Source organism: Mchenga conophoros, linkage group LG18, assembly GCF_057382185.1.
Source record: "Mchenga conophoros isolate Kocher_MC1m ecotype Shallow Benthic linkage group LG18, M_conophoros_male_GT1.1, whole genome shotgun sequence".
NCBI classification, from domain to species: Eukaryota; Metazoa; Chordata; class Actinopteri; order Cichliformes; family Cichlidae; genus Mchenga; species Mchenga conophoros.
In genome coordinates, this window is record NC_140543.1 from 28,123,813 (window position 1) to 28,151,807 (window position 27,995).

Here is a 27,995-nt window from a genome sequence, read left to right on the forward strand (position 1 = left end):
TACTGTATACCTGTGAAAGCGCCTGACTTGTTCTTTTGATGCCATTTTTTTTCCTTCCCTCAGGTTTATAAAGCATTTTTGTGCTGCACATATTATGTACTCTATGCAAGAAGTAAAAGTGAAATTGTTAGTTTATTATTTTCTCTTTGGCCGGTCTTAGCGTAGGCTCACGAAGCTGGCTTACAAACTTCACCTCACTCCAAATTAAAAAAAAAAAGCGACTGAAAGTTAGGCTGGCTTTTTGAGAGGCTAAACTTGGCAAAGAGATGCTTATAAAGTAACTGTGCCTGCAGGGAACTCTTATGCAGAACTATTTTCACTTTGTTAAACCATGTTTGTTTGTTTTGGGATTTTTTGCCCCTTGCTTTTCAGTGTGTGTCCTGGTAATGTCTTACCTTAATAGATTTGTAAGCTTGTAGCAGAGTGAGCTCTGCTACAAGCTCCCTCCATGGAGCTTGTTTTTTTTTATGCTGTATTGTGTTTGCTTTCATGCAGTCCAGTGATGTTAAAGCTAATCGTCTATTATATGAAATAAATTTACATTTGTCATTGTGTGAAATCCATCATTGTTCCTTTGAAAGACTCGGAGCATCAGTAGACATGATGAGTGTATATGTCACATTTGAGCAGTGCGTTCGACAGCTGCTTTATTAGTAAAGGCCTAATGCAATGATACAGATCTGCCAGAACTACTTCTACAGAATTCTGACACGATCAGTTTGTTTTTCTTTTTTTTTTGCTGTTGTCAGAAAGGTGTTAATTCTATTTCTGATTTGGCGAAGTTGTTTTTTGGCTTAACACATTAACACTGAACAAGCTGATGTAGGTTTTTCCAACTGATACCATAGTTTGCATCTCTGTTACCTTGTCAGAGGTCAAGCTCTGTGAAAATCTTGTGAATAAAGTAACTGAAGAAAAATGTCACATAGGCTTTTCAAATTGATACCATTGAGGAGATTGTAGGTGGCTTAGGGGTAGCAAATGGCGACCACCAGTCTTTTTAACATACCAATGGTGCTAATCTGAGGTGGCAGAAGTGCAGATACCTCTGTTAAAAAGTGCTCTGGTAAAAGTTAAAGTACTGATTTGACTTCTTTACTCAAGTAGAAGTGAAAAGTACAGGCTCTGAAATGTACTCAAAGTAAAGTAGCTCTTTGGAGGACATTTCTAAACCAGATATTTTTGTGCAAAGCTAACTGAGCTATAGTAATATAATAAAGTGACAGTAGTACATGGCAATGCAGTCTTTATTATATAATTCCTGGTCTAAATTTTATTTCTAATGAATGTATTCAACTTGAATCAAGTATGCAGAACATGAACATAGAAAAAGAAGAAGTTTATTTTGTGTTGCCTGCAGTGTAGAGGGTGACTTTTCCTCTAAACAAGAAAATGTGTACAGTCAGGGGTTAACCCTCTCAGGCTCAAATTAAACTTTTTGTTGCTAATGCACAACCAAGTCCTGCAGTGGTACTTCTGAGTAAAAAAAACTCATAAAATGTGTATGTGGGGTAATCAGGTTGTTAGTTTTTAACTGTTTCAAATTGGCACTGCCTGCCTCGAGAGGGTTAAAGTGGATTCTGCACATGGGGAAACCCCAAAATCCACTGTAGAGGTTTAGTGTGGGGAAAAGAATGAGAACTCACAATAATTTCTTCTGTGAGCTCCAGCAGATTTTCTTAGTGTACCGGCTGTGATCAGTTGACCTGCTGGTCTTTGTGGACATACGCAACAGGATGTTACATGTTACACATACATAAAGCATGTACAAGGATAGATAACACTAAATACTTAAAATGTCCCAGGGAAGAGGAGTATTCTTCAGTCCAAATGTTTTCCTCCTCCTGAGATCAGCAACAATATTTTTAAACACATGCAGTGTAACTGGTAGTTATCGTTTGATCAAATAGCTACTTTACCCCTTGTTTTCCAGATGTGAACGTTAATAATGCACACGACTACCTAGAATGGATGTCTTTTACAGTCTTGCATTATTTCCTTAAAGAGACGTGCAACACAAATTTGTCAACATTACAACCCACAGCCGATTCTCTGTCTTATTTCCGTTGTTCTCTGTCTGATTACAGATCCAGCTGATGTTGGAGCATTTCATCCTCCCAATGAATCACTGGACATTTTTGTGCTCACATAATAGGTTCATTGTACCACAGCTCTCACAGGAAGTCTGACTGAAGTCTGACTGAGTTTAGCCATGTCTCCGTAATTCTTTGATATATTGTATCATTTATGTGTCCTGACAGTCTGAGAAAGTCTTAGTCTTTTGTGTTTATATTATATTAACCCCATTTTTATTTTCATTAATGGTATTATAAATTTGTTGGTGGCTGACCGTACCCAGTTTCAATTTAAACGTTTCTATTCTTTGACAGATCTGCGGCCTAATTCGCTGTCCAGAAAATCGTCTCCTTAAAAAAACAAAAAAACAAACAAAAAGAAGTTATCGCTATTTTGCAATAACTCCTCCGGGCCTTTAGGGGGAGTAGAGGCAGTATGAGCTGTGCGCAGCCGGATGTTGACAGGCTCTCTGCTGTGTTTGAGCTGTAACTGTTACCGCTATCACGTTTCTCGTAGTCTCCACATCTAGAACTTTCCTGTCACTCCAGAAACAGTGCACATCCACAGAAGCAGATGGCAACCGAACGGTAAGTTCATCGAAATCTATCAATGAACTGTTCTTATAGCAGCAGACATTTCTTTTCTTTCGGTTATTTAACGCTAACTTGCTTTTTTGTTGCTTTTAGCAGCTTCCCCGATAGCTTCATTGACGAAGATCCACAGAAAGCTCTGCAGGTAAAACACTAGTCTCAGTTAGCCACAAACAAGTTTGCGCGATGCACGGTGGCTCTTGCAGGATGTCCATTTAACGTTAAATTCAGTGGACTTACTCTAGAAAGGAAATTGAGCAATACCCGTGGTGTTTGTGTTTCTGATATTACCAACAAGCTAGCGAAGTTAGCCAACGTGTTTGCTAGCCCTATTTAGTTATGAATAAAAGTAATCCCAGAATCGCTTCGTTATCATATCAAACGGTCACCTGTTTCTTTAATACCATTAAGAATTAAATATGTCTCATGCGTGAGGAGGTATTACTACATAACGTTAGCTCGAAATAGTCTGCTTGCTGGATACTAGCCCTGTCATCCTGACATGAAGTTGTGTCAACTGTGAACAGACTAAACCAGTGAAGTTTATTTCTGCTGTTTTAAAAGCCTCTGGTGAATCTGCGGTTATTTATGTGACTAACCGGGGCAGTATTATGAAAATCATTACAGTTTGCAGGAATAACACAGATTCGAATAGATTTACGGAGAACTGCTTGTTCTGTAAAGATATCCGACTGCGAAAGTGAAAGTTGCAGATGCATAACAGCGCTACTTTCGATTTAAGCATTTTTCTAGAAGTTTTTTTCTTTCCACAATTCTTGAAGCTGAAAACACGATTTTAAGCCCTTTATACAATAATAGCAACCTCGTTATTATTTTCAGGAGCTTAACGAGGCCTTACAAGGAGACTCAGACAACGCTGAGTGGTTTGGTCAGCGTGCCTATGCCCACATACTGCTCAAGAACTACAGCTGTAAGTCTGCACAGCACATGTGGAAACAGACCACACTAATAGCATTTTTGATGTATTATGAAGTGCATGAACATTATGTGAGCATTACAAATACCTGTTGTTTAGCTTTTGAGGTTTTACATTGCATGTGACTTAGCCTGGACATATGCACTGCATAAAGAAACATAGTAATTTTTTTATTTTTGTTTTGTGTCCACAGGTGCTGCTGATGACGCCAAGAAAGCACAACAGCTAAAACCCAGCCTCTCCCTTGCTTTCATGCGCACAGGGTATGGACTGTGAAATGCACGCCTTTACATAGCAGTTTTCTAACCTGACTGACCACCCATAGGGTCAAATTTTCTAAAAGGGGCAAAATGGCAAGTGAGGACAATCCCCAAATAGTGCTCGCAGGTGTGGTTAGTTTTAAAAGCAATGTACAAATATACTTTACACTACAAGAAAAGCTTAAAAAACACTGTGGGCCTTCCTCACATCCATGGCCTATTCAGAATAACCAACCTAACCCACAGGGGTCCACCCTGGCATGCAGATGTTTAGCTCAGTTTAGACTGCACTTCATTCACCGTTTGATATGTTCATCTCACCACTTTAAAAAAAAAAAAAAAAAAAAAAGGTAAATTAACAAAAATAATAATTAAAACATATAGTTTAATTGATTAAAAAATTATCCCTTCTGACACAAACGCACAGCCAGCTTTATTGACAAGATGGGATGAAACATGCTGTGTATGGCTCATGTTTCTGATGTTATCTGACGGTTGTCACAAAATGTCTTTCAGCTCAGTGATTTCAATTCTGAAGGCCTTTTGTTCAGTGCTCCCCCCACACCCCAAACCTGACCTCTAACATAAAGGAAAATTTTGAAAACCTGTCCTCGTCCATCAAACAAACTTCAGTTAAAGCTTTGTTTTGACACACAAGTCACCAAGGTCGTACTGTCGTGCTTTTTCACATTCTTCATGTCAAGCGGGCCTTGGAGGAGTCATCTTGGCCTTCGTCTCATCATGTTTGAACTATTGTAATCCACTCTACTCAGGTCTCAGACAAAATTCAGTCACCCGCCTTCATCTCATTCAAAACAAATTCACAGAGACAAGACAAAGTGATTTAAAGTTGAGCTGATTTGAAGCTTTTATTAAAGTTGTATTTGTTGTTACTTTAAAACCATGCATGGGCTCATCCTACCCGCACTGTCGATTTAGTTGGTTGGTATTAATTGAGCGACTGGCTGCGTTTGTCGGGTCAGACAATTCTAACGGTTCCCACAATACCCTCATTACATAGGTGTTTGAGTGTTTTCATAGAAAATCTATTTTTACTGCCCCTTTATTATTTCTTTTTGTTGTGTTTATTAACCTGTTATTCACACAGCATGTTCAGATTTTATGCCTTGTTTTAATTTGTTGCCTCTTTGTTTCTATATATTTATCATGTTTTGTAAAGCAATTTGTAACTATGTTTTATTTTTTTTTTCTTTATTGTTCTTATTACGTGGTCACAATATAAGTTTGGTGTGGTTGCATTATGTAAAACTTAACGTTTTACGCCTTGCAATGTAAGAATTGTCGGAAACTTTTAAAGTTATACTAGTAAAAAGTCTGATTTCTGCGCTTCCTCAGAAGTTAATCCACAAAAACTACCAAAACATTTTGCTTTAACACGGTAAATCATACAGATGTTGTTTGTCAGATAAAGCTGCGTTTATTTTTCCAAGATTGTCTGATCTAAGTTCATGTGGCATGTTTTTCTCGCCCAACTGCAGAATAGCCGAATATCACCTGAACAACTATGAGTCAGCGCATGCAGCCTTCACTCAGGGACACCAACTGGACGGTGAGTGCAGCTCATTTTGGCCTCAAGTGCAGGTTCCTTAATTCCACTGTGTACCAACTACTGTTCGCAGCAGTGTCCTGTCCACTTTGCTCTCCTCATTGTTTTCATGGCTAAATTTTGGGCCTTATCTTTAGGGCTTTTTTTTTTTATGACTTACACAGTGACGACCACCTTAGCCAAAGGCATTATGTTTTTGGACATCTTACATCCATGCGTCACATTCTGGAGAACAAACCTTTTTTTTTTTCTCTCGTATTTGGCACAGATGTTCACTTGGTCTTATGGATGAACTGCATCGGTTTTGGTCATCTGAGGTCAATGTTACTGTAATCTTACCATAACAGCAGCATTATTTTGCGGTTTGTGACAGACAGTTATGAAACTGTGACAGTTTCATACAGATAAAATAACAAAGTGATGACATTCTGTATTCAAATGGTCAAGTCTGAGTAGACTTGGATGTAGACTGTAATTCACTGATGTGGTCAAACTCCCCGCTCTCCATTCAGTTTTTACATTAGAAAAGCCTGCGTGTTCTTCACATGTGTGTAGTTGGTGCTTGGGTAGTTCAACATATTTGCAGATGCATTGCTCCAAATCTTTGCATGTCGTTACCACATGGAGAGCAGTGGAATAGTTGGAAACCATTAGCATTAACAGGCATTACAGTGGTATCACCTGTGCTTGCCCAACGCAGTAAATCAAATGAAAACCCACCATGAGAACTGTATTAGTGCTACGTATTAGTGCTGTGAATGGCGTCTGACGGTTGTCCTTAACACACAGTACTGGGCTTTTTTTTTTCCTTCTTTTTTTCTTTTTTCAGTCTCAGGGGCTTCTAGACCAATACACCATCTTAAAGCGGTGTACATACAGGAGGTGACTACACAGACCACAGACAGTCAGTGTCAGTGACATCCAGTAACTTAAAGCCATGGCTGGTGAAATAACTGCTGGCAACATGAGGTGGCTTGTCCTGTGTTAAACTATTCTCAACTTTAAGGCAACAGATCGAATAACAAAGGATCCCGTTGATGGACATATGACAGATTAGTAATAAATTTAGGGGTTACCTTGACGACCAGTACCTGGAATGACTGCTAGTGACCAAACGTCAGCTACAAGGCATACTTCACAGGCCAAACATTTCCTGTTTGGATCCTCCTTTAGAAGTCTTAAAGCAAGTGTACTTCACTGTCTCAGGTTTGTCTTTTTTAAATCTAAATCTAACATGTCCTCAGAGTTGTGGTGTATTTTTTTTTTTCCAAATTCCAGTATTGCAATAATCCCACTAACACTGTTCCAAAAGAGTGCTTGAACATTTTGGGAATTGGATCGGCTGCACATTATTTTACAAGTATTTTCCCAGTACTTGGTGACAAATGTATAACAGGACTATATATTTAGCTGTCTCTCATTTTATGAATGAACTCGGTGCCTTCAGTTGGACTTCATATGAAAAAAATAAATAAATAAAATTATGCTAAACTCAGTCGCCAGTCGGCCACTATTGATTTAGCTGGTCACCCCACGCAAGTAAAGTCTTTACATGGGAAGGAATGTTCCAGAATAATTAAACTTCTCCAGCATACAGTCAGTTAAGTATAGCTGGCCTGCATAGTGTGAATAAAGTGATACTAAAGCATTAATGTTAGTTAGGCTTCAGTGTTTGATAAGCACATTGTACACAAATATTTCCTTGCAGTACAAGCTGTCATTGTGCTTCTCACAGGTGAAATTATGGAGCATTGACTGATTAGGGCTTTAGTGGCAGTTTGGCAAGTTGCCCGAGTGTCTTCAAGGAGCAGTTAGTGAATTTGTTTTTAGAAGTAAATCAGTGGGAGATGAAGAAAGACTTAAAATAATGCACAGTTAAAAACAAACAAAAAACAAACAAACATTGCTGTGATGCAAGAACTTTATTTTCCAACTACCTTCTTCGGGCATGTACAGTGTTTTTGGACATCTGCTTACCAGGTCAGATTATGAGTGATTTCCTGATTTAGATGAAATGCCTTGAAACGAATACCTTCAACCTTGACTGGCCTTTACTTCAAGGGGACATGAAATGCTACACACATAAAGGCTAATTTAACTCACGGAGCCCTGCTCTCAAAAACTGACATAGATGTAACTCTGTCTGTGAAGCTGGATTTAAGAAATAAGTGCTTAAAGTTAAAGTTTTGAGAACACGTGTAGCGCCATCCTCAGTCAGTACGAAACGTTACGTCACGTGGTTGGTTTGGTGCGGCTAATAGACTTAGTTTATGTTAACTAACAGGTGACGGAATTGATGGCTCAGAGGAAAATAAGGACACTAACAATAAAAATCATTTTAAGGGATTACATACAGCACCAAGGGCGGATAGCACAAAAGTGATCGGGAAAGTCCACCTGTTAGCTGTAATGTTCAGTTTTGTAAAGCACTTTATGAATGAGGACTGTGATATAAATTAGCCTTTCTATGTGTTGTGTTTCATGTCCTCTTTAAAGCACTTGAGACTTGAGTAACCAGCTACTGATGCAGTTATGTGTTTTCGTAATGACTTTTCAAATCAAATCAAATCAAATCACTTTTATTGTCACATCACATGTGCAGGCACACTGGCACAGCACATGCGAGTGAAATTCTTGTGTGCGAGCCCCACAAGCAACAGAGATGTGCAAACACAACAACACAAACGAGCAAAATACAAGAATGGCCAACCTGAAACTAATAAATATATGTACAATATATAATAGTGTATGCATTTCTGGATGTGTATACTAAATATTTTCCTACGTGTGTGTGTGTGTGTGTGTGTGTGTGTGTGTGTGTGTGTGTGTGTGTGTGTGTGTGTGTGTGTGTGTGTGTGTGTGTATACACATTTTTACAAATTAAATAGTAAAAAAAATAAATAAATAAATAATAATAATAATAAAATATATAAAATATACAGAGTTGAATATGTGCAAAACAAGTGGCATTTATATACAGTGTGAAGTGCATAATGTTGAAGTTCCAGTAGTGAAGCTGAGGTGTCTATGACGTGTTCAGCAGTCTGATGGCCTGATGGAAAAAGCTGTCTCTCAGTCTGCTGGTACGGGACCGGATGCTGCAGAACCTCCTTCCTGATGGAAGCAGTCTGAACAGTTTATGGCTGGGGTGACTGGAGTCCTTGATGATCCTCCCCGCTTTCCTCAGGCAGCGCTTCCTGTAGATGTCTTGGAGGGAGGGAAGCTCACCTCCAATTATCCGTTCAGAGCACCGCACTACACGCTGGAGAGCTTTGCAGTTGTAGGCGGTGCTGTTGCCATACCAGGTGGTGATGCATCCAGTGAGGATGCTCTCAATGGCACAGTGATAGAAGGTCCTGAGGATGCGGGGGCTCATGCCGAATCTTTTCAGTCTCCTGAGAAAGAAGAGGCGCTGCTGCGCCTTCTTCACTGTTTTATTTGTGTGTACTGACCACGTAAGATCCTCAGCCAGATGTACTCCAAGGAACCGGAAGCTGCTCACTCTCTCCACAGCAGCGCCGTTGATGGTGATGGGGGTGTGTACTTCTCTGCACCTCCGGAAGTCCACTATCAACTCCTTTGTCTTTGCGACGTTGAGGGTGAGATGGTTGTCTTGACACCAGTGGGTCAGGGCGCTGACCTCCTCCCTGTAAGCCGTCTCATCACCGTTGGTGATAAGACGGTGATGAGACGGCTTAACCAGCTACTGATGCAGTTATGATGCAGTTATGTGTTTTCGTAATGACTTTTTGTGTTGCAGTGTTTACTTAGTGTTAAACATGTAAGAGTGTTTATTCTTTTTTTGCAGATTCTGACAAAACCTTTGAGGTCTGGATCAAGCGGTGTGAGGAGATGATGGAAAGTAAGTAGCTCTCTCTGTACTGTGCAAAAGTCTTAATCCAGCCATTGTTTGCAATGGCTCATCAGGCTTTCTGAAAGTCTTTCAAAGTTTCTCTTTGGACATTGGCTACTTTTTCACTCATTTTCAGTCCACTCCTTGTACCTAACAATTTTCAGAAGAATCAGGTTTTATTCTTTCAAGCTAACACTTGACCAGTGAATCTTTTACACATGCAAAATGCATCTAAATCAAGGGATGAAGCAGTGACATATCTACACATAACAGACAACTTGGCAAAGAGCAATTTTAACCCCACAGCCAAAAAAGGCTGATGGGGTTTGTCGTCACCCCGGTGGGCGGGTGGCATGAGCACCCAAGATTGTGAAGACAATAACTCGAGAACGAGGCAATATAGGATTTTCAAATTGATATTATAGGTGCATCGTCTTAAGAGGCTGAGGGATAGCACTGGTCACTGCAAGTATTTTTAATTGTCTGTAGTAGGGCTGCCATGATTAGTCGACTAGTCACGATTACGTCGACTATCAAAATCGTCGACGACTGATTTAATAGTCGACGCGTCGTTTGAAGCTTTGTAAGATCACAAAAGACACAAGAATAAGTAGCAGGATTTAAGAGTGTAATAACGGACTGAAACAGAAGATGGCAGCACTGCATGTACAAGGATGCCAGCTGCCATTAAACCCCGAAGAAGAAGAAGCTGTGTCCCAGAATTCATAGCGCAGCCCAGCTCAGTTTCCAACAATGGCGGCAGCTAGTTAGTTTTAATATTACTCTTATTCTTCTTTCTGGGTCACAAAATAAACGTTTAACATATTTTCAGGCGAGAATGTAGCTGTGTAAACCTCAAATATCTGCTCAGTTTATCAGGACACCACATATTTTCAAAAGCGCTCCGACGTTTTCAGAGACGTCTGTTACCCACTAGCTCGATAGCTAGCCAGGGGCAAAGCTCACTAGAGCCGTGAGAACACCGGACTCTCAGAAAATCGTTTTCAAACCCACCGCCATCTTTCGCTTCTCAGGTTAAATATATATAAGTCACTTAGATAACTTAAAAATGTTATTGTTGGCTTTTTTTTTTTAGTATTTTATTTGTTCCTGAGTAAATCGGTTTGGCTGAGATTAAAGTTATAGTTTTTACACAGCTGAATAAAAGTCAAACAGACAGCTGATTATCAGAAGTGTGAGTGAGATGCTCGAGAATATACTCCGGTGTCCCGTTATATTTTAGATTGCAAGGAGTTTATTAAACTCTCCCTAACTTATTAAACTTCACCGAAACTTTATTTTTAGTTAGCACATACCTTAAACACTTAAAGCTGTAAGCTAATGATAGTTCTATAAGAGCAGATGCTGCTGGTGCAATAAGCTGTACGTTTTACGTCCAATGGATGATGATCTGATTAGTCGACTAATCTCAAAAATAATCGGTGACTAGTCGACTATCAAAATAATCATTTGTGGCAGCCCTAGTCTGTACGCACTTTGCCATTAGGACTCTGTAACAAAAACACATTTTATTTCCATTTCTTTAGTTGAATCTTCAGAAAATGCCAATGATAACACAGTCTGGCATTTTCACACTAACAAGGTGAATCCTGAAGAGCTGTTGTCAGAAAACTTGTCATCGTGTGCACAGTGTGTTTTGTGTGTTTGATTAAAAACAGATAAGATAAAAAGTATCAAAATGTGCTGTTCCAAAGAAATAGGAAAAGACCTGACACAGGACCTGAGAGATGTGGAAATCAAATCAAATTTTTCAAATTTTTTTGAATCAAATGATTCAAATCATTGTCAGTATGTACAGCAGTCAGTGCTGCAGAACTGGAGTCATGTTGAATATCTGGAAATCTGCTTAATATTCATATAATTATGAACACAGAAAATTACTATTTGATGTCGAGCCCCCATGCAGTAACATCTGGAAAGCATTTGATTGACAACAGCTTCATTGTATAGCAGGACACACTGTCAATGCAGTAAAAGCATGGCTGGATAGAAAAACACACAGTGGAACACTGTCAGTCATGGATTGGCCTCCCCAGAGCCCAAACCTCAACATTACTGACTTACAGAAATGACAAAAAACGAGTTCAGGCTGTGCTGAAGAATAAAGCTGCCTTTTTCAGTGAAGGTTTCCATGTTTCAGTGAACGACTGGACCTATTTGTAGCAAAATATAAAGAAATTATAGGGGGCTCAAGACTTTTGCACAACACTGTAGTTTTATGGAACTTTGACCAGTAATAATGCATCTGAAGTTGTGGGGGTGGGGGGGGGAGGAATCTGTGTTGTAACACCCTAAATGTAAGTAAACAAAATTGCCTGGGGTACTTTTAGTTCAAACAAGCTTCAGACTTGCAAACTTTAACTTGTGCAGTATATCCTATTTACTGCCTGCCATCAAACGCGCAGCTAAATGGCACAGTCAGGGAGCAGATCAGCCCATCTGATCAAACAAATGAGCACGCACACGTCCACGGATCTACAGTATGCGCTCACAGTGGTGGAGGCTGAGCTGCTTAGTCCAATAAAAGATGCATGCCATGTCTGCGTGGTGTGTTTCTGTTTGCTGCTGATGCCTGGGCCCTCTGGATCATCTCAAGTAAACAAGAGCATGAGTTTTGACAAACACGCTTCACACCCGCGTGCATACGTACTCCCAGGAGTGCGTGATTCATCAGAGTTAACGTTACTGATGTTTGAAAGCCCCCGATGAGACCCAGCCTCTTTGATAAGCCGGCTTGCAGACAGCATACACACACACTCTTACTGCTCACACCGGGAACAGCCTCTTTTTTTTCTTCTTTTTTTTTTCCTGGTGACTGTGTTTACTGCGAGCAAACACACACACACACAGCACCTGGTTATTCCATCACATGTGGAACCCCGCATGCATCAGAACACACAGTCGCACACAAGCAGCCCCCCCTTCCTTGTCACTTCAAGCTCGACCTCATTAAGACAACATTAACACGCCTCCTATCATCTCATCTATCTATGTAATGAAGTCTGTGAATAATGTATGACAGCATGCTGGTAAACGGTGTTTGGGCTCGCTCTGGCTCACAGGGCTTTTAATGGGCGTGGCTAGACCAGTAAACAAACTGGTGGAGAGGCTCAGAGAGTGTATGTGTGTGTCTGTTTATGTTGTGTTGTGCCTATTGTCCGTTATTCACCTATAGATACATTTAAAATTGGCGCTGGAACCTCTGCTCTTATCCAGTAATCTAATAGTCATGTTTTAACAGAGATCAGTGAAGCCAGTTATGGGTGTATTAAATGTTTCGAGCTGAAAGCCCACCTTTTTTCCTTTTTCCCCTCTACAGATAAGACACAAAACAACAACGTCAACACGGTGAGTTTCTCTTTGAGGCCACCTGGGGGCATTGTTGCTCTCAGCATCAGCACGGCTTTGTCCACGCTTTGGCTTCAAACAAGGAAGCCATACTAAGCTTCTTTTGTTGTTGTTGTTATGGCTTTTTTTCACCCCCCCTCCTCGTTCCTGTGCTTTTCTGTCTCATCCATTTGCTTTCCCACCACGTCCTCCTCTCTAATTGTCATCTCGTCTCGTGGGCTGAATGACCCAGCAGACACCAGCGGCTCCACCTGTGAAGTAAGTGCACAAATGTAAATACGCCCTATCTGGTATTGCTGTTTATTTATTATACAGAGTTAATATTCAACCGAGCCTCAGTGCTTCAAAGCAGCCCCTTTCTTTATAAAAATGTAAATCCCATGTACACAGAAAATATATGTTAATGAAGATGGCTGCTTTTTAAAATTATTATTATTATGCATGAAATCTCCATTTTTGTCGCGATAAGTGGATTAAGGGGTCAAATTCAAATAAGTCTTCCTGTGCCGTTAATTCTTGTGTTTTAATCGTTTGTCTTTCAGGCACGACTGGTACCAAACAGAATCGCAAGTCATTGTCACAGTGATGGTGAAAAATGTACCCAAGGATGGCGTGCATGTCAGCTTCATGGAAAAGGAGGTATAAACACACACTTGAATGCTGTGTTGAGTCTCTGTTTGCTCTGTGTGTGGAGCAGAGATGGGTTAGCTCTTGGGTGTTTCCTCAGGGGGGCCCATTAGATGGGTCTCTCTCTCTCTCTCTCTCTCTCTCTCTCTCTCACACACTCACACACACACACACACACACACACACACACACACACACACACACACACACTCACTCCCCATGGACCCAACTATGCCTCCAGTGGTGCCTTGTTAACATTGCCCCCAAAGTACAGATCTAAGAACAATTTACCCTCCCCAGCTTCTCCAACCTCCTAATTGTCTATAGATGGAAGGCATAACTGATCTAGGATCAGCTGCAGAACCCTCTAGGGACAACCTCCCTTTCTTACTCTTTCTTACTCTTTTACTTTCTGCCTTTTGCCTTCTTTCCCTCTCTCCGAGGGGTAACTGTGGGGCACCCCAGGGAACAGCTTTGTCTTTCCTAATAGAATAACAAACTGAATTTACCCCATTTCAAAAGAAATTGTTCACTCGCTTCGAATCACACAGTCACTTGTTAAGCTCCTTCCATGGTGCAAACTACAGATAAGTTCATATATTTTTTACTAGGTCAGTATACAAAAGAAATTAAAGATGAAAGGCGGCGGTTCCATTTATTTTCCCTGGTGACTGCGTTTGCAGAAGCTGTATACCTACAGACAGCGCAGGAATTCAACTTGAAATGAATATTAAGGCTTTGATAGTTTTGTGGAATTGCCCAAAAGCAACTTAAGCTAACTTTCGAAGCTTTTATCCTCAGTGAACTATTTTTTTTTCTTTTTTCCTCATTCATTATGGGTCCAAAATCAGAAAAGTCCACTTTTAGTGAAGCGTTAGGTTGCAGATTACAGTTGAATACACTGCTGGGGCAGTGTGCTGTTGATTCGAAAGGAATGAAGTACAAGACTGCATGAGTGTCACATTTGCCAAGTGATGAGCATGTTAGAAGTGTGAGGGTTTGGGCCGTAGCTGAAGCCCTGTCCCTCTAAAACAACAAGCCGCCCACCTACCCTGCCCGAGTGAGTGACAGGCCGTTAGGAGCTGTCTGATGCCCCCTCGTCACTGTGTGGCTGAGGGGGACAGGTTGAGGATACTACTGGCCGTCACACCAGCCACATCAGATGATCATTCTCATGGACACTCTGACACCTTCGACCCCCCCCTTATCTCTTTTTTCTAAGGATCGCTGTGCCATAAAATCTGTATACTGATGCAACAATTCCAACTTGCAGATGGTTCCATATTTATTTATTATTCATACTTCGTGGACATGGTCCTACCTTTAAAACCATGTCATATGTGTATATTTCACAAATTGTATACTACCAAAGCTAATGCCAGTATATAAAGGGAAATAACTTATATCTTTTGTGTGTGATGCCTTCAGATGTCTGCCACAATACAGCTGCCATCAGGGGATAACTACAACCTCAACCTCCACCTTCTACACCCTGTTGTCCCCCAACAGAGCAGCTTCAAGATCCTCACCACTAAGGTATCACTTTAACTTTAGCTAGCGGAGTTAATGTGCTGTAAAAAAATCTTTAACTGTTTCCCCCTTGGACACCTACTTAGTTTGGAAAATACAAACAGATTTACCCCCTGAGTGGTTTGTGTCACATTTCAAGCCTGACTTCAGAACATACATTGATTGCGTGTGATCAGAATTTGGTGAGGGTGATCTCTAACTAGGGCTACCCTTGGGAAAACCCAATGGTCAACAAACCATGTCTTTGTTGAAATTTAATGAGGTGGCAAAACCCGTCATTAAGGGTTCGAGAACAGTCGTCAAGGGTCAAATATCATCTTTGTGGGGGAAACACTTAAAATTCCCACCATTGTTTTTAACAGTAGCAGCTGTGCATAGTTACATTGAGAATGATTTTAGTGTTTTGACAGGTTTAAAAGACTTTTTAAATGTTCTCTTTTTTTAATCAAGACCGATTCATGAAGCAGAACCACACCACACGTATCAGACCTGCAGTTGTGTTAAGGGTCCATTGTTCTGTAAAATGTACTTTGAAAATATTGAGACGTGTGTATTCTGCTTGCTTTTTGTCCAGTCTGGGGTCACAGTGACCCCGGCTGACCAACACTCAAACAGCTGAGATGATAAATGGCCTCATACGGGGTGATGATGTGCTTGCCAGAATACAGTTTATCATTGCCAGGTCATTTCTGGAATCTTTTTGAATTTTTAAAAAGGTGTATTCAAGCCACGGAGAATCCAGGAAATACTTTGAGATGCTTTCTGTACACAGCAGACTCGACTTTGGCAGAAAATAAGTCTGTGTGCCACTTTACAAATTTTTTTTAGTAGCAAAAACACAAACAAACGAGGAAGAAACAACATTTTTAGGTCATAGAAACACTTCCACTGAGTTTTTGAAAGTCAACGAAAAGTCATTGAATTTTACTCTGAATCATTGGGAGCACTGTGTTTATCCCTGCCACGCCAATAGTTCCTCTCAACAATAAAGCAGCAGACTATCAAACATGTCGGGGGACGCGTTTTATGCCGCTGTAAAGGGAATAGGACGTAGTAATGCTGCACGCTGTAGAAATGTTGTTATTGCTCTGAAGTGCAGATGCATCGGATGGCGTGTTGGTTTCTGTGGATTCAGACTTTTCTTTATTAAAAAGAAAAGATAATGAAGCGGGTGTCAGATGGCAGTAAAAAGGCAACGTGGAAAAGCGTGCTAATGCGAGTTTAAGCAGCTTAGTGAAATTGTGACCGATCATTACTTTGGTTACCACTCTGAGATCAACATCTTAATCTCTCCAGTGATTTAAAGCAGTATAAAGTAGACTGTCGCTACCTATAATTCCTTAATGCTGGTAAAGCTCACTGCAGCTGGAGCAGAAATGAGAAAATCCACTCTGGCTGTATACAGTGCGGCTCCTGCGGTTCATCTGTGCAGCTAAAAGGAGATTCACACATATGCACAAATCCTCACTCCTACACACACACGGCTGTACGCGCGGAGTTCCTCAACCCTTTTTAAGGTGATTATGGACCTAATGAGTAGGAAGGGCACTTTTTACTATAGACTAATTAGTGTATATTATAGAAGATGTGGGTTAATGAGTGTGCTGGCTGAGTGTGTGCTGATTCAGGGTTTAGACCCCTGTCAGGCTTTAGCCTGCAGATCAAAAGACAGCCTTCTGTGTGACTTGTTTTGATTGGTTGGTTGTTTTTTTTTTTTTTCTTCATCATTAACGAGGGGATTTGGGTTTTTTTTTTTTTTTTTTTTTTTTTTTTTTAGGGCATTGATCATCCCGGTCTTGTCAATACAGAACTCCATCAAGCTTTGCTCTTTCTCTTGACTCTTGTTTAAGAAGCATCTGTAGATGCTGCCTTTTTCAAGTTATTTTGTTTAAAGAAATCAGCTCCTCAGAATGTAATTTATACTAAAGAAATTATAGAACTATACAAGTTTCTGGCCTGAATCTTGAACCTCAACAGTTTGAGTGTTTTTTTTTTTACCCAGCCAGTTAGAGTTGAGTTTCTCATTTTTTGATCAGTTTTCCTGACTTTTAGATTTAACGTGTGAGTCTTACATATTTGAAAAGTGGGTAAATACTTGATATTGAAATGACTCTCATCGTTTACTTACCAAAGTTAGACTCGACATGGAGAAAAAGTTTATCGCTTATAGTTGATAAAATTATAATCTTCCGAAGTATTCCATCTGCAGGTAGCTGACCTTTATGGGAAATGAAAAAGAGATGAACAAAATGTACCGAAGCCACCTACAGAAGCAGAGAGCGGTGGAATGAAAATGGTATTTATGCAGATGATTAGAATACTAAAGATGAGTCTACTCATCGGCGTTATATAAATGTCTTATCAGCAGACAGAACAGCACTGATGAAGCGTGTTGTGATTTATTTTTTTTTTCTTCCCCCAAATACAATTATCATTAAGTTTGCATTCAGGCTTGATGAACACACTCCACAACAACCCCGCCTCTTGTTTGTTTGATGCAAATTACTGGGCTTTGCTCAGGTCTTGGTCTTGCCTCTGTGCTATGTTTAGCTACGTCAGCTAACTTTGAGGATTTCGAACGCAAACATGTCTGTTGCAAATTGCATGACCTGAACAAAGTGAACACTAAGAGACGTGTAAACCTGCGTTAAGATGTCATTTAACAGCCTTTTCTTAAATGGAGTTTGCGCACTTAAAAAGCCTGCTTTTTAAGACCTTCTCTAATGAAAATCAAGTCTGTGACCTTGGTGATGCGTCTATACTTTTAGTGAGTCATTTATGGGTGTGTTGGCCTCACTTTCCTGCTCTCACATACACTCGTGCAGTGAAGCCCACAACAGAAAGGTAAAATGAAATATTAATCAAGTTGATGAAAACACATCGACGATAAACAAGATGAAAAATAAATAAGAAGAAAATAACACACATTTTTTTGTCCTGTTCAAAGAGAAAAGGAAAAACAAAGAAACTGTTTGCATTGCAGGCGCGAAATACATCCACACTGTCAAACCCTGTGCTGTTAGCTTCCTCGATGCTGTGTTAGCTCAGCTGTTTAAAAACCGGCGCACTGAACACATCAGCTTGTTCTTAGAATATCTGATATTGCTTTTTGGTCCAGCGTCAGACAGATAGCCGATCCAAGTATAGGATTGGAACGTTTGTGATATACACCCAAGAAGGTAAAAGTCTGACTTTACCTGGTAAAAAGGTGTCACCCATTGAGATGAACCTACCTCACTCCCATGATGTATAATCCTGTTCTCTGTGAACAGGACTAAGCTGCAAAGCAATTCTGGTATAAGTGACACAACTACAGTTATAAATTTTCCATTTTAGAGGCCCAGCAAATGAAAAACAAAAAATAAAACCCAGCAAACAAACTCAAACAAAATCACTGGAAAAGGAGCAACTCAGAATTAGATCGGTAATGTTCGGAAAGTGTGAAATGTTCAAGAGACGCTCTGACCCAGGCGTCTGACCAGCATCAGTTTGTCTCAAACTCTGTCAAATCTTCACCCTCACCCATTTTTCCTGCTTCGAACACATCAACTCTGGCTATTAAATGTTCACTTGCTCCCTAATATAGCCCATCACTAACAGCTGCCACGATGAAGAGATAATCTGTGTTATTCACTTGAGCTGTCAGTGGTCATAATGTTATGCCTGATCAGCGTATACCCAGAGTGCTGTGAGCATCCAGGTATCTTGTGGAGGAGGCTTGGAGACGTTCTCCAGCATATACAGAGGCGGCGTCTTCTAATGTGTTCAAGTGAATCTTTTAAACAGATCAACTTGATGCACACAGCTCGTTTCTTCAGCCCCCAGTTGATTGATCGAATTAAGCCTGTTTTTGTCTGTTAGATCAATACTTATATATAAATATATATATCTCACTAGCAAAAACGAATCAAAAAAAGGTTTGTCTCACAAGATATAGTATTATATAAACAAAACAAAAATCTTTAAGCAAGCTGAGCCAGAGCGCATCTGAAAGCAATGAGGGGAGTTATTTAAGTTTACTTTGCAGCAAGGCCACAGGGGGACTGAAAGGGCAGAAGACGACGGTGGGTGCTGGAATTACATACTGTATGGTGTCAAAGAAGCAAAAAGCATAGAAATGGAGCACCACATAACCTGTATGTCTCTCTATATATATGTGATGTCTGTATTGTGAGCATTATATCCACTGGCTCCACTGTGTCGAATAGAAGCTGACCTGCACAGAAACTGCCCCCTTTCAAAAAAAAAAGCCACATTTCCTCTTACTCGCTTTCTCACTTTTCCATGGCAACAGCAGACACTGCATACCAGAGGTGCACGTGGGTTGCAGCTTAAACAAGGGCTCAGTCTTAGAGACACCGCAGCTGAAGATGGTCTTAGACTCCCTCTCCACCCACTGTTACTGTCTTTTTTTTATTTTCAGGCCTTTTTTCCCTTTATCCTCATTTACCTCCTTTTTCTTTTGCTAATTTCTTTATGGCTCTCTCACAGACAAACACACCTTCTGTCGTTCTCTCCGTGTGTGTGTGTGTGTGCGTGCGTGTGCGTGCGTGCGTGTGCGTGCGTGTGTGTGTGCGCGCGCGTGCGTGCGTGCGTGTGTGTGTGTGCGTGTGTGTGTGGATAGAAACACAAACACCGCCCTTCAGGATAACAAGAGAGGGTGTTCTCAAACCTTCCTGCTGTCCCACAAAGACCCAACTGTTCCCTGGTCCAGCAGGCTCCTCGGGCACACACGGCCCCCTTCCCCATGCACACATCACTCCAACAGTATAAGCCCTCATTGGCGATTCAAAAGTTTAAAATGGCATACGAACTCCTAACTCTTTATAAACTGGATGTGTGCGAGCCCATGCGCATGACAGCGTGAGAAAACCCTGAAATACTGAGCAGCTTTCTCGATGCATGTCTCATTTAAATATTTTGGAGCCGTTTCGTCTTTTGAAGCCAGGAAGCCACTGGGGGGATAAAAACATTCAAATGAACAACGGCATCAGCAAATCAAGTTTCTCCAGATTGGCATGCATCCCTAATGAGCGTTTAAAAAAAGAAGAAAAACGAACTGCATTTCCCTCAGAGCTGTTGACTCACAACCAATGTTGGTCGGTCTGACTGTCTGTAACAGGCTGCCCTGCACTCTGTGCTCCACAGTGTTTACGCTTCATCTCCCCGCTGTCTTTAAAGACAACTTAGCAGGGGGAAGCTAAGCTGGGTGTGCACGCGTACACACACACACACACACACACACACTCTCACTCACTCTGGTACAATGACAGAGGCTGAACAGTAATCTTTCCACACACTTGTGCCATTTAAAGGAACTATTTGAAGTGTGCACGTGTGCGCGCGTGTCATCTCTAGCACATTATCGTCAGTGCGACCTCGTCCTGTCCTCCATCACGGCAAACATTCCAACCGCAGGGGTCACCGCGACAACGGGGAGCCAATTACACACCAGTGTGTTTGATCAGAACAGACTGCTAACGCGCACACGTGGGCGTGCACGCAAACACGCCGAGCGGTATCGGAATGAGCGCTCGCTCCTTCGTTCAGCTCGAAACTCATCTCTTTTGGGCGAACGGCTAAAGTGGCGTCTCCCCTCTTTAATTTGCACGCCTGTCAACGTCGAAGAACGTTTATGTGTATTTCATTTGTGTCCTTTTTAGCCGAGCTTGTTTCAAAATCCGCAGGCATCTGGGGAAAAAGAGGGAGAAGATGCCGGCCCCCTAGCAGGAAGGGGGGGGGGGAGCGACGATGGCTACAAACACATGTGACAAGCGACATGGGACCTCAGTGCCCCTCTGTAAATAGCATGTGTGCGTCTGTGTAGTACAGGATTGTATAGTCCAGCCTCTGGGGTCCTGTGGGTGGTGGCCCCTGATTGTGGCTCTGCTGTCACATCCCTTTACAAGCCTGTCATACACACAGAAACACACACAGAGAAACACACACACTGCGCCTGGCCTGCCATGTCCCTTAAAAGCTAGGAAACGCAGATGTGGCAGCAGATTAATGTTGTATGTCCTAGGAGCACACACGGAAACACACACTGTCAATTCGATGCACATCGCTACAAAAATATTATGTCTGGTAATTCCAAGTTAATACATTTAATTCTCTCAGCCTTTGATCCTTTGCTTTCACTGTCTTAGAAACTTAGAACTTTATAGGTTTCTAATTTAATGACAGATAGAATTTGATTACTGTATTTTTGACGCTCCTTCATTGGATTGCACAAAAAACATCACATGATTAAAAAAAAAGAAAAAAGAAAAAAAAAGATGAAGACGTCTTTAATTAGGCTACGTTCACACTGCAGGCGAAAGCGCATCAAATCCGATTTTTTGACCCTATGCGACCCATATCCGATCATGCTATGACAGTGTGAACGCGCAAATCCGATATTTTCAAATCCGATCTGGGTCACTTTCGTATGTGGTACTGAATCCGATACATATCCGATGTTTTAGAAAGTGACTGCTGTTTGAACGGTCAAGTCGCATTAAATCCGCCTTTTACGTCACCGACACAAGACTGAAGCCAATTATCAGCGCCAGAGAAGACATCGCGAACGCTTCCTGGCCATCCAGTGTGGATGTCAGTGAAACTGTTGGGAAGACAACGTAAACATTTTATTTGTACTGTATAATCTGCAGATTCTGACAGAAATCTACAGCTATCCTTTGAAGCACCGCTCCTCTCTTAAACGGCAATAAGGATCATTATTAGGTTATTTACATTATTATGTAAATAACAAAATAACTTAAAGCAAAAATTGGGAAACGTGAAGACCGAAGTCTTTATATTAAGGGCCATCAGTCAAACAATACTGTTGCTCTGGGTCTAAACAGAGCGCGTTGTGTGTGACATCTTCTTTTGCGCATGCGGGCCGCTTTGAGCGTTCACACTAGAGAGCGTTTGCTGTCGCATTTTATTTGTAGTGTGAACGAGCAGACAAAAAAATCGGATTTGATCAAAAAATCGGAATTGAGCATTAAGACCTGCAGTGTGAACGTAGCCATAGACTACAAGTTGTTTTGAGTCACTAGTGCTGCTACAAAAGCGGTGTCAGGCTGAACACCAGTTATTGGTGATTTGAACTAACGGTCTGATGTGCTCACGAGTCTTCAAAGCATCACGAGACCACTAACAGAGCTCAAAAGGCATCTACGCCCCAGACTGCAGGTGGATCTGTCAAAAACAAGTGTTTAATATGCCGTGGGGAGCTTTTGCAAAACCTAACTGATCGGCAAGCTTCAGTAAATAACCGTAGAAACATCTCCGGGATCATTTAAAAATTCTTTACGTTGCATTTTGGCCATATGTTTGTGTTTTTGAGGAAATTATGTATGACTGGTAGATCTTAAATTACTGCATTTCCAGTGAACTGGAGCTGATGTCTCAGTGTGCATGTGTGTGTGCAGCCTTTTGCAGACGAAAAGCTGTAGCACTCAGCATGCTTTAGTTTTGCAGTGTGGAGGGCAAGTTCGCGGTTCTCCATCCGAGAATGATCTAGAATGCAAACACAAGCTAATTTGATGAGTACATCATCCAGCTTTTACAGTGCGTGAAGTTTCCGCTCGGTGTTGGAAGTGAAGCTCGCTAAATTGAAGTTTTTAAACAAAAATGCACACTGGATAACTGTAGCTATGCTTTCTAAAAGCAAACCTTTTTGGATGCTCAGAAAATTGATGGCAGTCCCTTTATTTGTTAAAGCTGAAAGTCTGTGATTGGTGTACAGAAGTAAAAATGCCAAAACTGCGTGTTGGCTCAAACATGTGTGGAGCTACGTTGAAAGTCCTTTTCTGTGGAGGTCTTGCTTATTTAAGCAATGCAATGACAAAATACATTTTACATGTATTATTAAGGCAGCAGACAATTCAAAATATGACACAGTTTCTCGTTTTTGATCTTTTAAGATGTTTTCTGTGTGCGGTTTTTAATTAAACTTGGGCTTTTAAATAATTACCAAATGCCTTCATTCTGTCTTTATTTTCTATTTCACACAGCGTCACAGCGGCTGTGATTTTTGAGAGAATCAGATATCTCCCAGCACAGCTCTTCATGTTCCTACTGATAAGTTGATTAAGAGTTACATGCCAACCCGAGGATTAAGCTGCTCCACAGATGGTTGCGTAACATGCGCGAGATGAGGGGCGAGACACAATGAGCAATTTGCATATGCTGAAAACAATGCACGTTTTCAGGCTGCCTCACTTCACTTGGAAGATGTTCAAACTGTTGCAATTCTTTGCAGTGACAAAAAGTGAAGAAAGTAACAAAACAGAATCGGCGCTTGAATCGTGCGTCAATATTAAATTGACATTTTTTTCCAAAAGAAATTGTGGGATGCGAACCTCTTTTTAATTCTTAGAAACTTTCTGACAGGCACTTCTTTTGAAGCATACCAGCTTTTGTGTGTGTGCGAGTACCTGGGGGTGAGTAGACGGTGTACTAGAAATTAAGAATTCTCCCTTTTCGCACAATCCGGCTGGTCTGCTTAAAACGGCAATGAATTATTCCAGCAGTAACCTGTATTCTCAGGGGACACCTTGTGTTTGGGGTTTGTTTGTTTTTTTTAAGCTGTTCAGCCCTTTGCAGCTGAGCCCAAAAGTTAATTTCGGACACTGCACAGATGCCTCGCCGTGTGCACGAGGCCCTTTGTGGAGCAGAAAGCGCTGACACACACCAAAGCGATCTATCAGTGTAAAGCCACTCGCACTAGCTCATCACCTCGGCGGAGAAGCTAGCAGCGGTCATACTGTCTCATTTCCCTCAGTCTGCTCCCCTCGCTCACACCTCAGTCCGTGTCAGTCAGCCTCCCTGCCTCCCCGTCCCTAACCTCCTCTCTTGGCACCCTCATAAATGAATAATCACATCGCCTAGCAGAGCAGAAATGTTCCTTAATTGCGCCGACATCACCAGCTCTGTCTTTCACATGCACACATATCAAACACACGCGCCATTAATGGGTGAAAGTGGACTCTGTGTGTGTGTGTGGAAGGTTTGTGGGAGGCGGGGGGACGCATGGAGCTGCTGCTCGCGTGTCTTGCTGCTATGTGCCCTGTCAGTGTGGCTCAGTGTTAAAAGCATGTGTCCATGTCCTCTCTCCCCTCATTGTTTTCTTCCTCTACCATGTTCTCCCGGTGTAATGATTCGGATCAGATGCTGCTGTGTGGAATTAGGATCTCCCGCCCTCCTCCCCCCCACGCTCCGTCTCTCACACTGGCCCCTCTGGCTGACAGGCATCTCGTTAGTGCAGTATGTCTGTCAGTGAGGTTTGAGATTGAGCTGTGTCCCCGCATATCCCTGATGTGTCTCTCTCTCCCGCTCACACACACACACAAAGTTGACGGCGGCGCTGAACAAGCCGGTCTCTCCGGCCTCAATAATGATCTGATGTCCCGAACTTTTAAGCTGCCACTTTAGTGGAAGAGTTATTTTCGTGCTACGCACCAAAGACAACGTTTTTTTTTCCTTTCTTTTTGCTTCTTTTTAAGAATCGTTAACTCCCTTTTTCTCCTCTCGTGTCTTCCTCCTCTTCTCCTCCGTCAGGTGGAGATCAAGATGAAGAAGACGGAAGCCGTCAGATGGGAGAAGCTGGAGGGAGAAGGACACGAGTCCAGCGTCAAACACTTCAATCCAAGTCAGTCCGCAGCTTCGACATTTGCCCTCTTCCACCCCACCTCCCACCACCAGACTGTTCTCCTGTGTTTTCTCCCTTCTTATTTCTCCCTCTCTCTGCAAAGATCAATATAAGCTCCTGTGTTTGTCTGTTTTGCACTAAAATGAGAGTGGGCAGTCGAGCCCTGCTTAGAGTCTTTCATTAGTCTGACGGCGAAAGTGGGCAGTGAGAGGGAAAGGTATGACAGCGGAATATGACTCAGTATTTTAACCCACACATTCCTATTACTGACAGGATTAATTACTTATGTAAGTGTGTGTTTGAAGGGGGAGTAAAAGTTAAGTGGGGAGCCAAACTATGTTGTTTTTTTTCCCTCCAGCTCATTCTCTTGGACATCTTGTTTATTAGCGCTTGCTTTTAAATTGGACTGCGGTTTCATTTAAACATCATATTTGACATTTTATTTTTATGGCACTGCATCTCAGTTTGTCCACACTTGGCCTGAATCTGTCTGCTGTGCATTTTGCTGCTGTATTTATGTAAATCTGCGTCTGGATTACATTTCCTGCTCTCCCCCCCATCCCGCCATCTCTTGTTGGGATTATGGTGGGTGTATTGCATCCAGAAAAATATAGAAATCCAATCACAATGGGATTCTTCGCCATCTAAGTCGGACGATTCGGTGGCAAGGAGAGTGAAATTGGTTACGAGCTGACAGTTGAGTCTGTGCGCTGTGATTGGATGATAAAAGTCAGCGTATTTAATTAAAAATGTTAATGAACATTTGAAGTGTTTTCACAAAAGCAGTGAGCTCTTTTTATTTTGGGCTCTGATGGAATTTAAAGATTTCTTTCTTCATCAGACCAGTACCCCACATCGTCCCACTACACCTGCAAGTGGGACAAGTTGGTGGTGGAGATAAACGAGGAGGAGAAAAATGAGCAGGTGGAGGGAGACGCGGCACTCAACAAGCTCTTCCAGCAGATCTACTCGGACGGTTCAGACGAGGTCAAACGAGCCATGAACAAATCCTTTGTGAGTATTATGTTTAACTTGCGTTACGCGTGTTTCACACTGAAAACAGTCGTACACGTGCGTGGTCGCAAAAACGATCTCTTCTCAGTTCTAAAAGGAAAGGTTTAATTTTCCTTCCTCACCGCCTCCATCGTAGAATCGGTGTATTGGTGTCTGCCTAGATGGCCACCTTTTATTTGAAGTGGACTCTGAGACGCATAACAGAGGTCAATAAGTTCAATCTTTGTAGCCTGAGCAGCCCACGTCTGGCCCTTCCTGTTTCATTTTTAAATCAGTTACACTTTTAACCTAAATCGATCCAATCTGTTAGCTGCTGCCACAGGACATCATATTTACAGGCTTTTGCAGTCTAATGTGTTACGTTTGCACACATTAATACAGGTAAAAACCTGTTTTAATGTGTGCTGTTATTTGTATAATTTAATGATAATTTATTATTTTGAATCAGAATTAAAGTCATGAAGAGAACAGAAAAACATTTCTTTTTTTTTGCACTTTTCTTTCTTTTAATTAAAAAAAAATCTTATTTTAAACACTTTCCACTGACCGACAACAACACAGAGCTCTGGTCTCTGGAAGCAGTTGAAGGAAATTAAGAGTTTATGCTAGCTGACAGCTCTGGGACGGCTTAACTAACCCAGACTAGATGTAAAGTTGGCCAATTAGCAAATAACATATCAGGTCTTTTGAAGAAAAAAAAATCGGTTGAATATTTCAATGTTGTTGCTGTAGATCCTCAACCGATCATTTGCATTACTGGGGTATTGTTTCTGTTTTTAAAGAATGCCAGTGATCTACCTCATTGGTTCCTCCAGTCCGTGTATAGACTCGCTCAGCTCTGTTAGGTTTTGGAAAGACAATGGCCCAAAATTGTAATTGGCAGGTCAGATGTTTGGCCCCCCAAAAAAGCAAAATCATTGATTGGAACTGACCAAGACAATTATAAATTTGACTTTTGGCCCTTCAAATAAACTTTTGTTGTTGACTGTTAGTTTTCTAGCATGCCTAATTGACAGCAACCCACAGACTTACACAAACATCTAATTGGGGGAGCTCGCAACAATTATCAGAATAAGTTCCAGATTTAAAAAAAAATGCTCTCATTTTCTTTAGTTAAAGCTTTAGCGGTGCTATGAAAATGCAAAGCTCCATCAGTAATTATTTACACAATTCTCATTATATTGAGTGAACACACACACACACACACACTGGGTTGATTGATGCAGCAGGAACAGATTGTCTCGTTAATGAGCGTGTATTAAAGTGTAATGAAGGAAGTGTGTATGATTGCAGCCAAATGTTGATGGATGAAGGCACGGATGGGCATTCATTAACGATATGATCTCATGATGCTGGAGAAAAAAGTATTTACTGTCATTTCCAGCATACAGCCTGAAGCCAGCCGTGCTTCGGTGTGATCAGTTGTCATTTCTGCATTTAGCTTAAACATCTTAAACACGAGTTCTTGTTACAAAACATCAGGACAATGAAAAGTTAAACGGTTACCAGTCACCTTGTACTTCAGCTGTGCTGCGGTGGACTTACTTGAGGCTCACTAGCAGAGAGAAAGTGTTGCATAACTGCTACTGAAAACCTGTGACTTCTCCTCTTTGTGCAGATGGAGTCAGCTGGTACGGTCCTGACCACCAACTGGGGAGATGTAGCCAACAAGAAAGTGGAAGTGAAACCGCCCGATGATGCAGAGTATAAGAAGTTCTGAGCGTCCCCTATTTCGCCATGACTCCCCCTCCCCCACCTCAGTTCATCATCTTTCTTGACATCTGTCCACCTGAGCTACAGCGGGATTCGTCGTCGCCGCCCTGCAGCCTGCATGGCTGGCCACTGCTTCGCCTCTTCTTCGTGTTTGTCACTAAGTGCAGGGAGCCAAGCATTCCCACCATCACCCAAGCAAACTACATATGGCCTCTTCTCTGCAATCTATATTCGGTTAATTAAGATGATCTGTTGAAAGGAATGATCAACATTACCTGATTTCTTTTAAAGGCCAATGAACTCAAAAGGGAACTGAGATCGGGCTTAAAATTGACGCGCTTCACTTCAACTTCCCCCCGCCCCTCCTAATCACTCACAGCCTTTATATTTGGGAGCCTTCTGTGACTTTGCAATATTAGTACTTGTATAAAAAAGTTGCTAAAACATTTGTGAACACTACCTTTAAACCAACTGATTGTGTTTCACAGATCATGCTTTTTTTGTTTTCCTCCTCTTTTTTGCACTCTGTAAAAACAGCAGTCCTCTGCAAAACAACTTATCTGGAAAGTGTGCGACATGTCTGGCTCGCCACCGGTCTCTCTCTCTCTGTGGGATTCAAGCTTCGGTGTAAATAAAAGATTTGGCTCACAAACTTTGCCCCGTGTTTTATGGTTTCTTGTCTCCCGGAAACCGTTTTCGAGCAGCTCGGAAAAGTCTCGCTCAAACACAAAAACGGCAATACATTACAACAGGGATCCGTGCTCTGTGATTATGTGCTGGGAGCGATGAAATGTGGTATTACTGATATGAGCTCAG

General features: G+C 41.6%; 1 protein-coding gene across 3 annotated transcripts; it reads left to right on the top strand.

Moving 5' to 3' along the window:
* Window positions 1–2,510: 2,510 nt before the first annotated feature.
* Window positions 2,511–27,831, top strand: sugt1 (SGT1 homolog, MIS12 kinetochore complex assembly cochaperone). Of its 3 annotated transcripts, none has more exons than XM_085253735.1 (13): window positions 2,511–2,663; window positions 2,763–2,811; window positions 3,507–3,597; window positions 3,797–3,866; window positions 5,363–5,433; window positions 9,239–9,292; window positions 12,624–12,652; window positions 12,885–12,910; window positions 13,195–13,291; window positions 14,708–14,815; window positions 24,362–24,452; window positions 25,294–25,466; window positions 27,085–27,831. In XM_085253735.1, the coding sequence occupies exons 1-13, from the start codon at window positions 2,650–2,652 to the stop codon at window positions 27,184–27,186; spliced, it is 975 nt and encodes a 324-aa protein (XP_085109861.1). In that variant the 5' UTR covers window positions 2,511–2,649; the 3' UTR covers window positions 27,187–27,831. The 3 variants fall into 3 exon arrangements, with proteins under 3 accessions (XP_085109861.1, XP_085109862.1, XP_085109863.1); XM_085253736.1 differs by having other exon boundaries at window positions 2,512–2,663; window positions 12,888–12,910; XM_085253737.1 differs by having other exon boundaries at window positions 2,527–2,663; window positions 2,766–2,811.
* The last annotated feature ends 164 nt before the right edge of the window (window positions 27,832–27,995 follow it).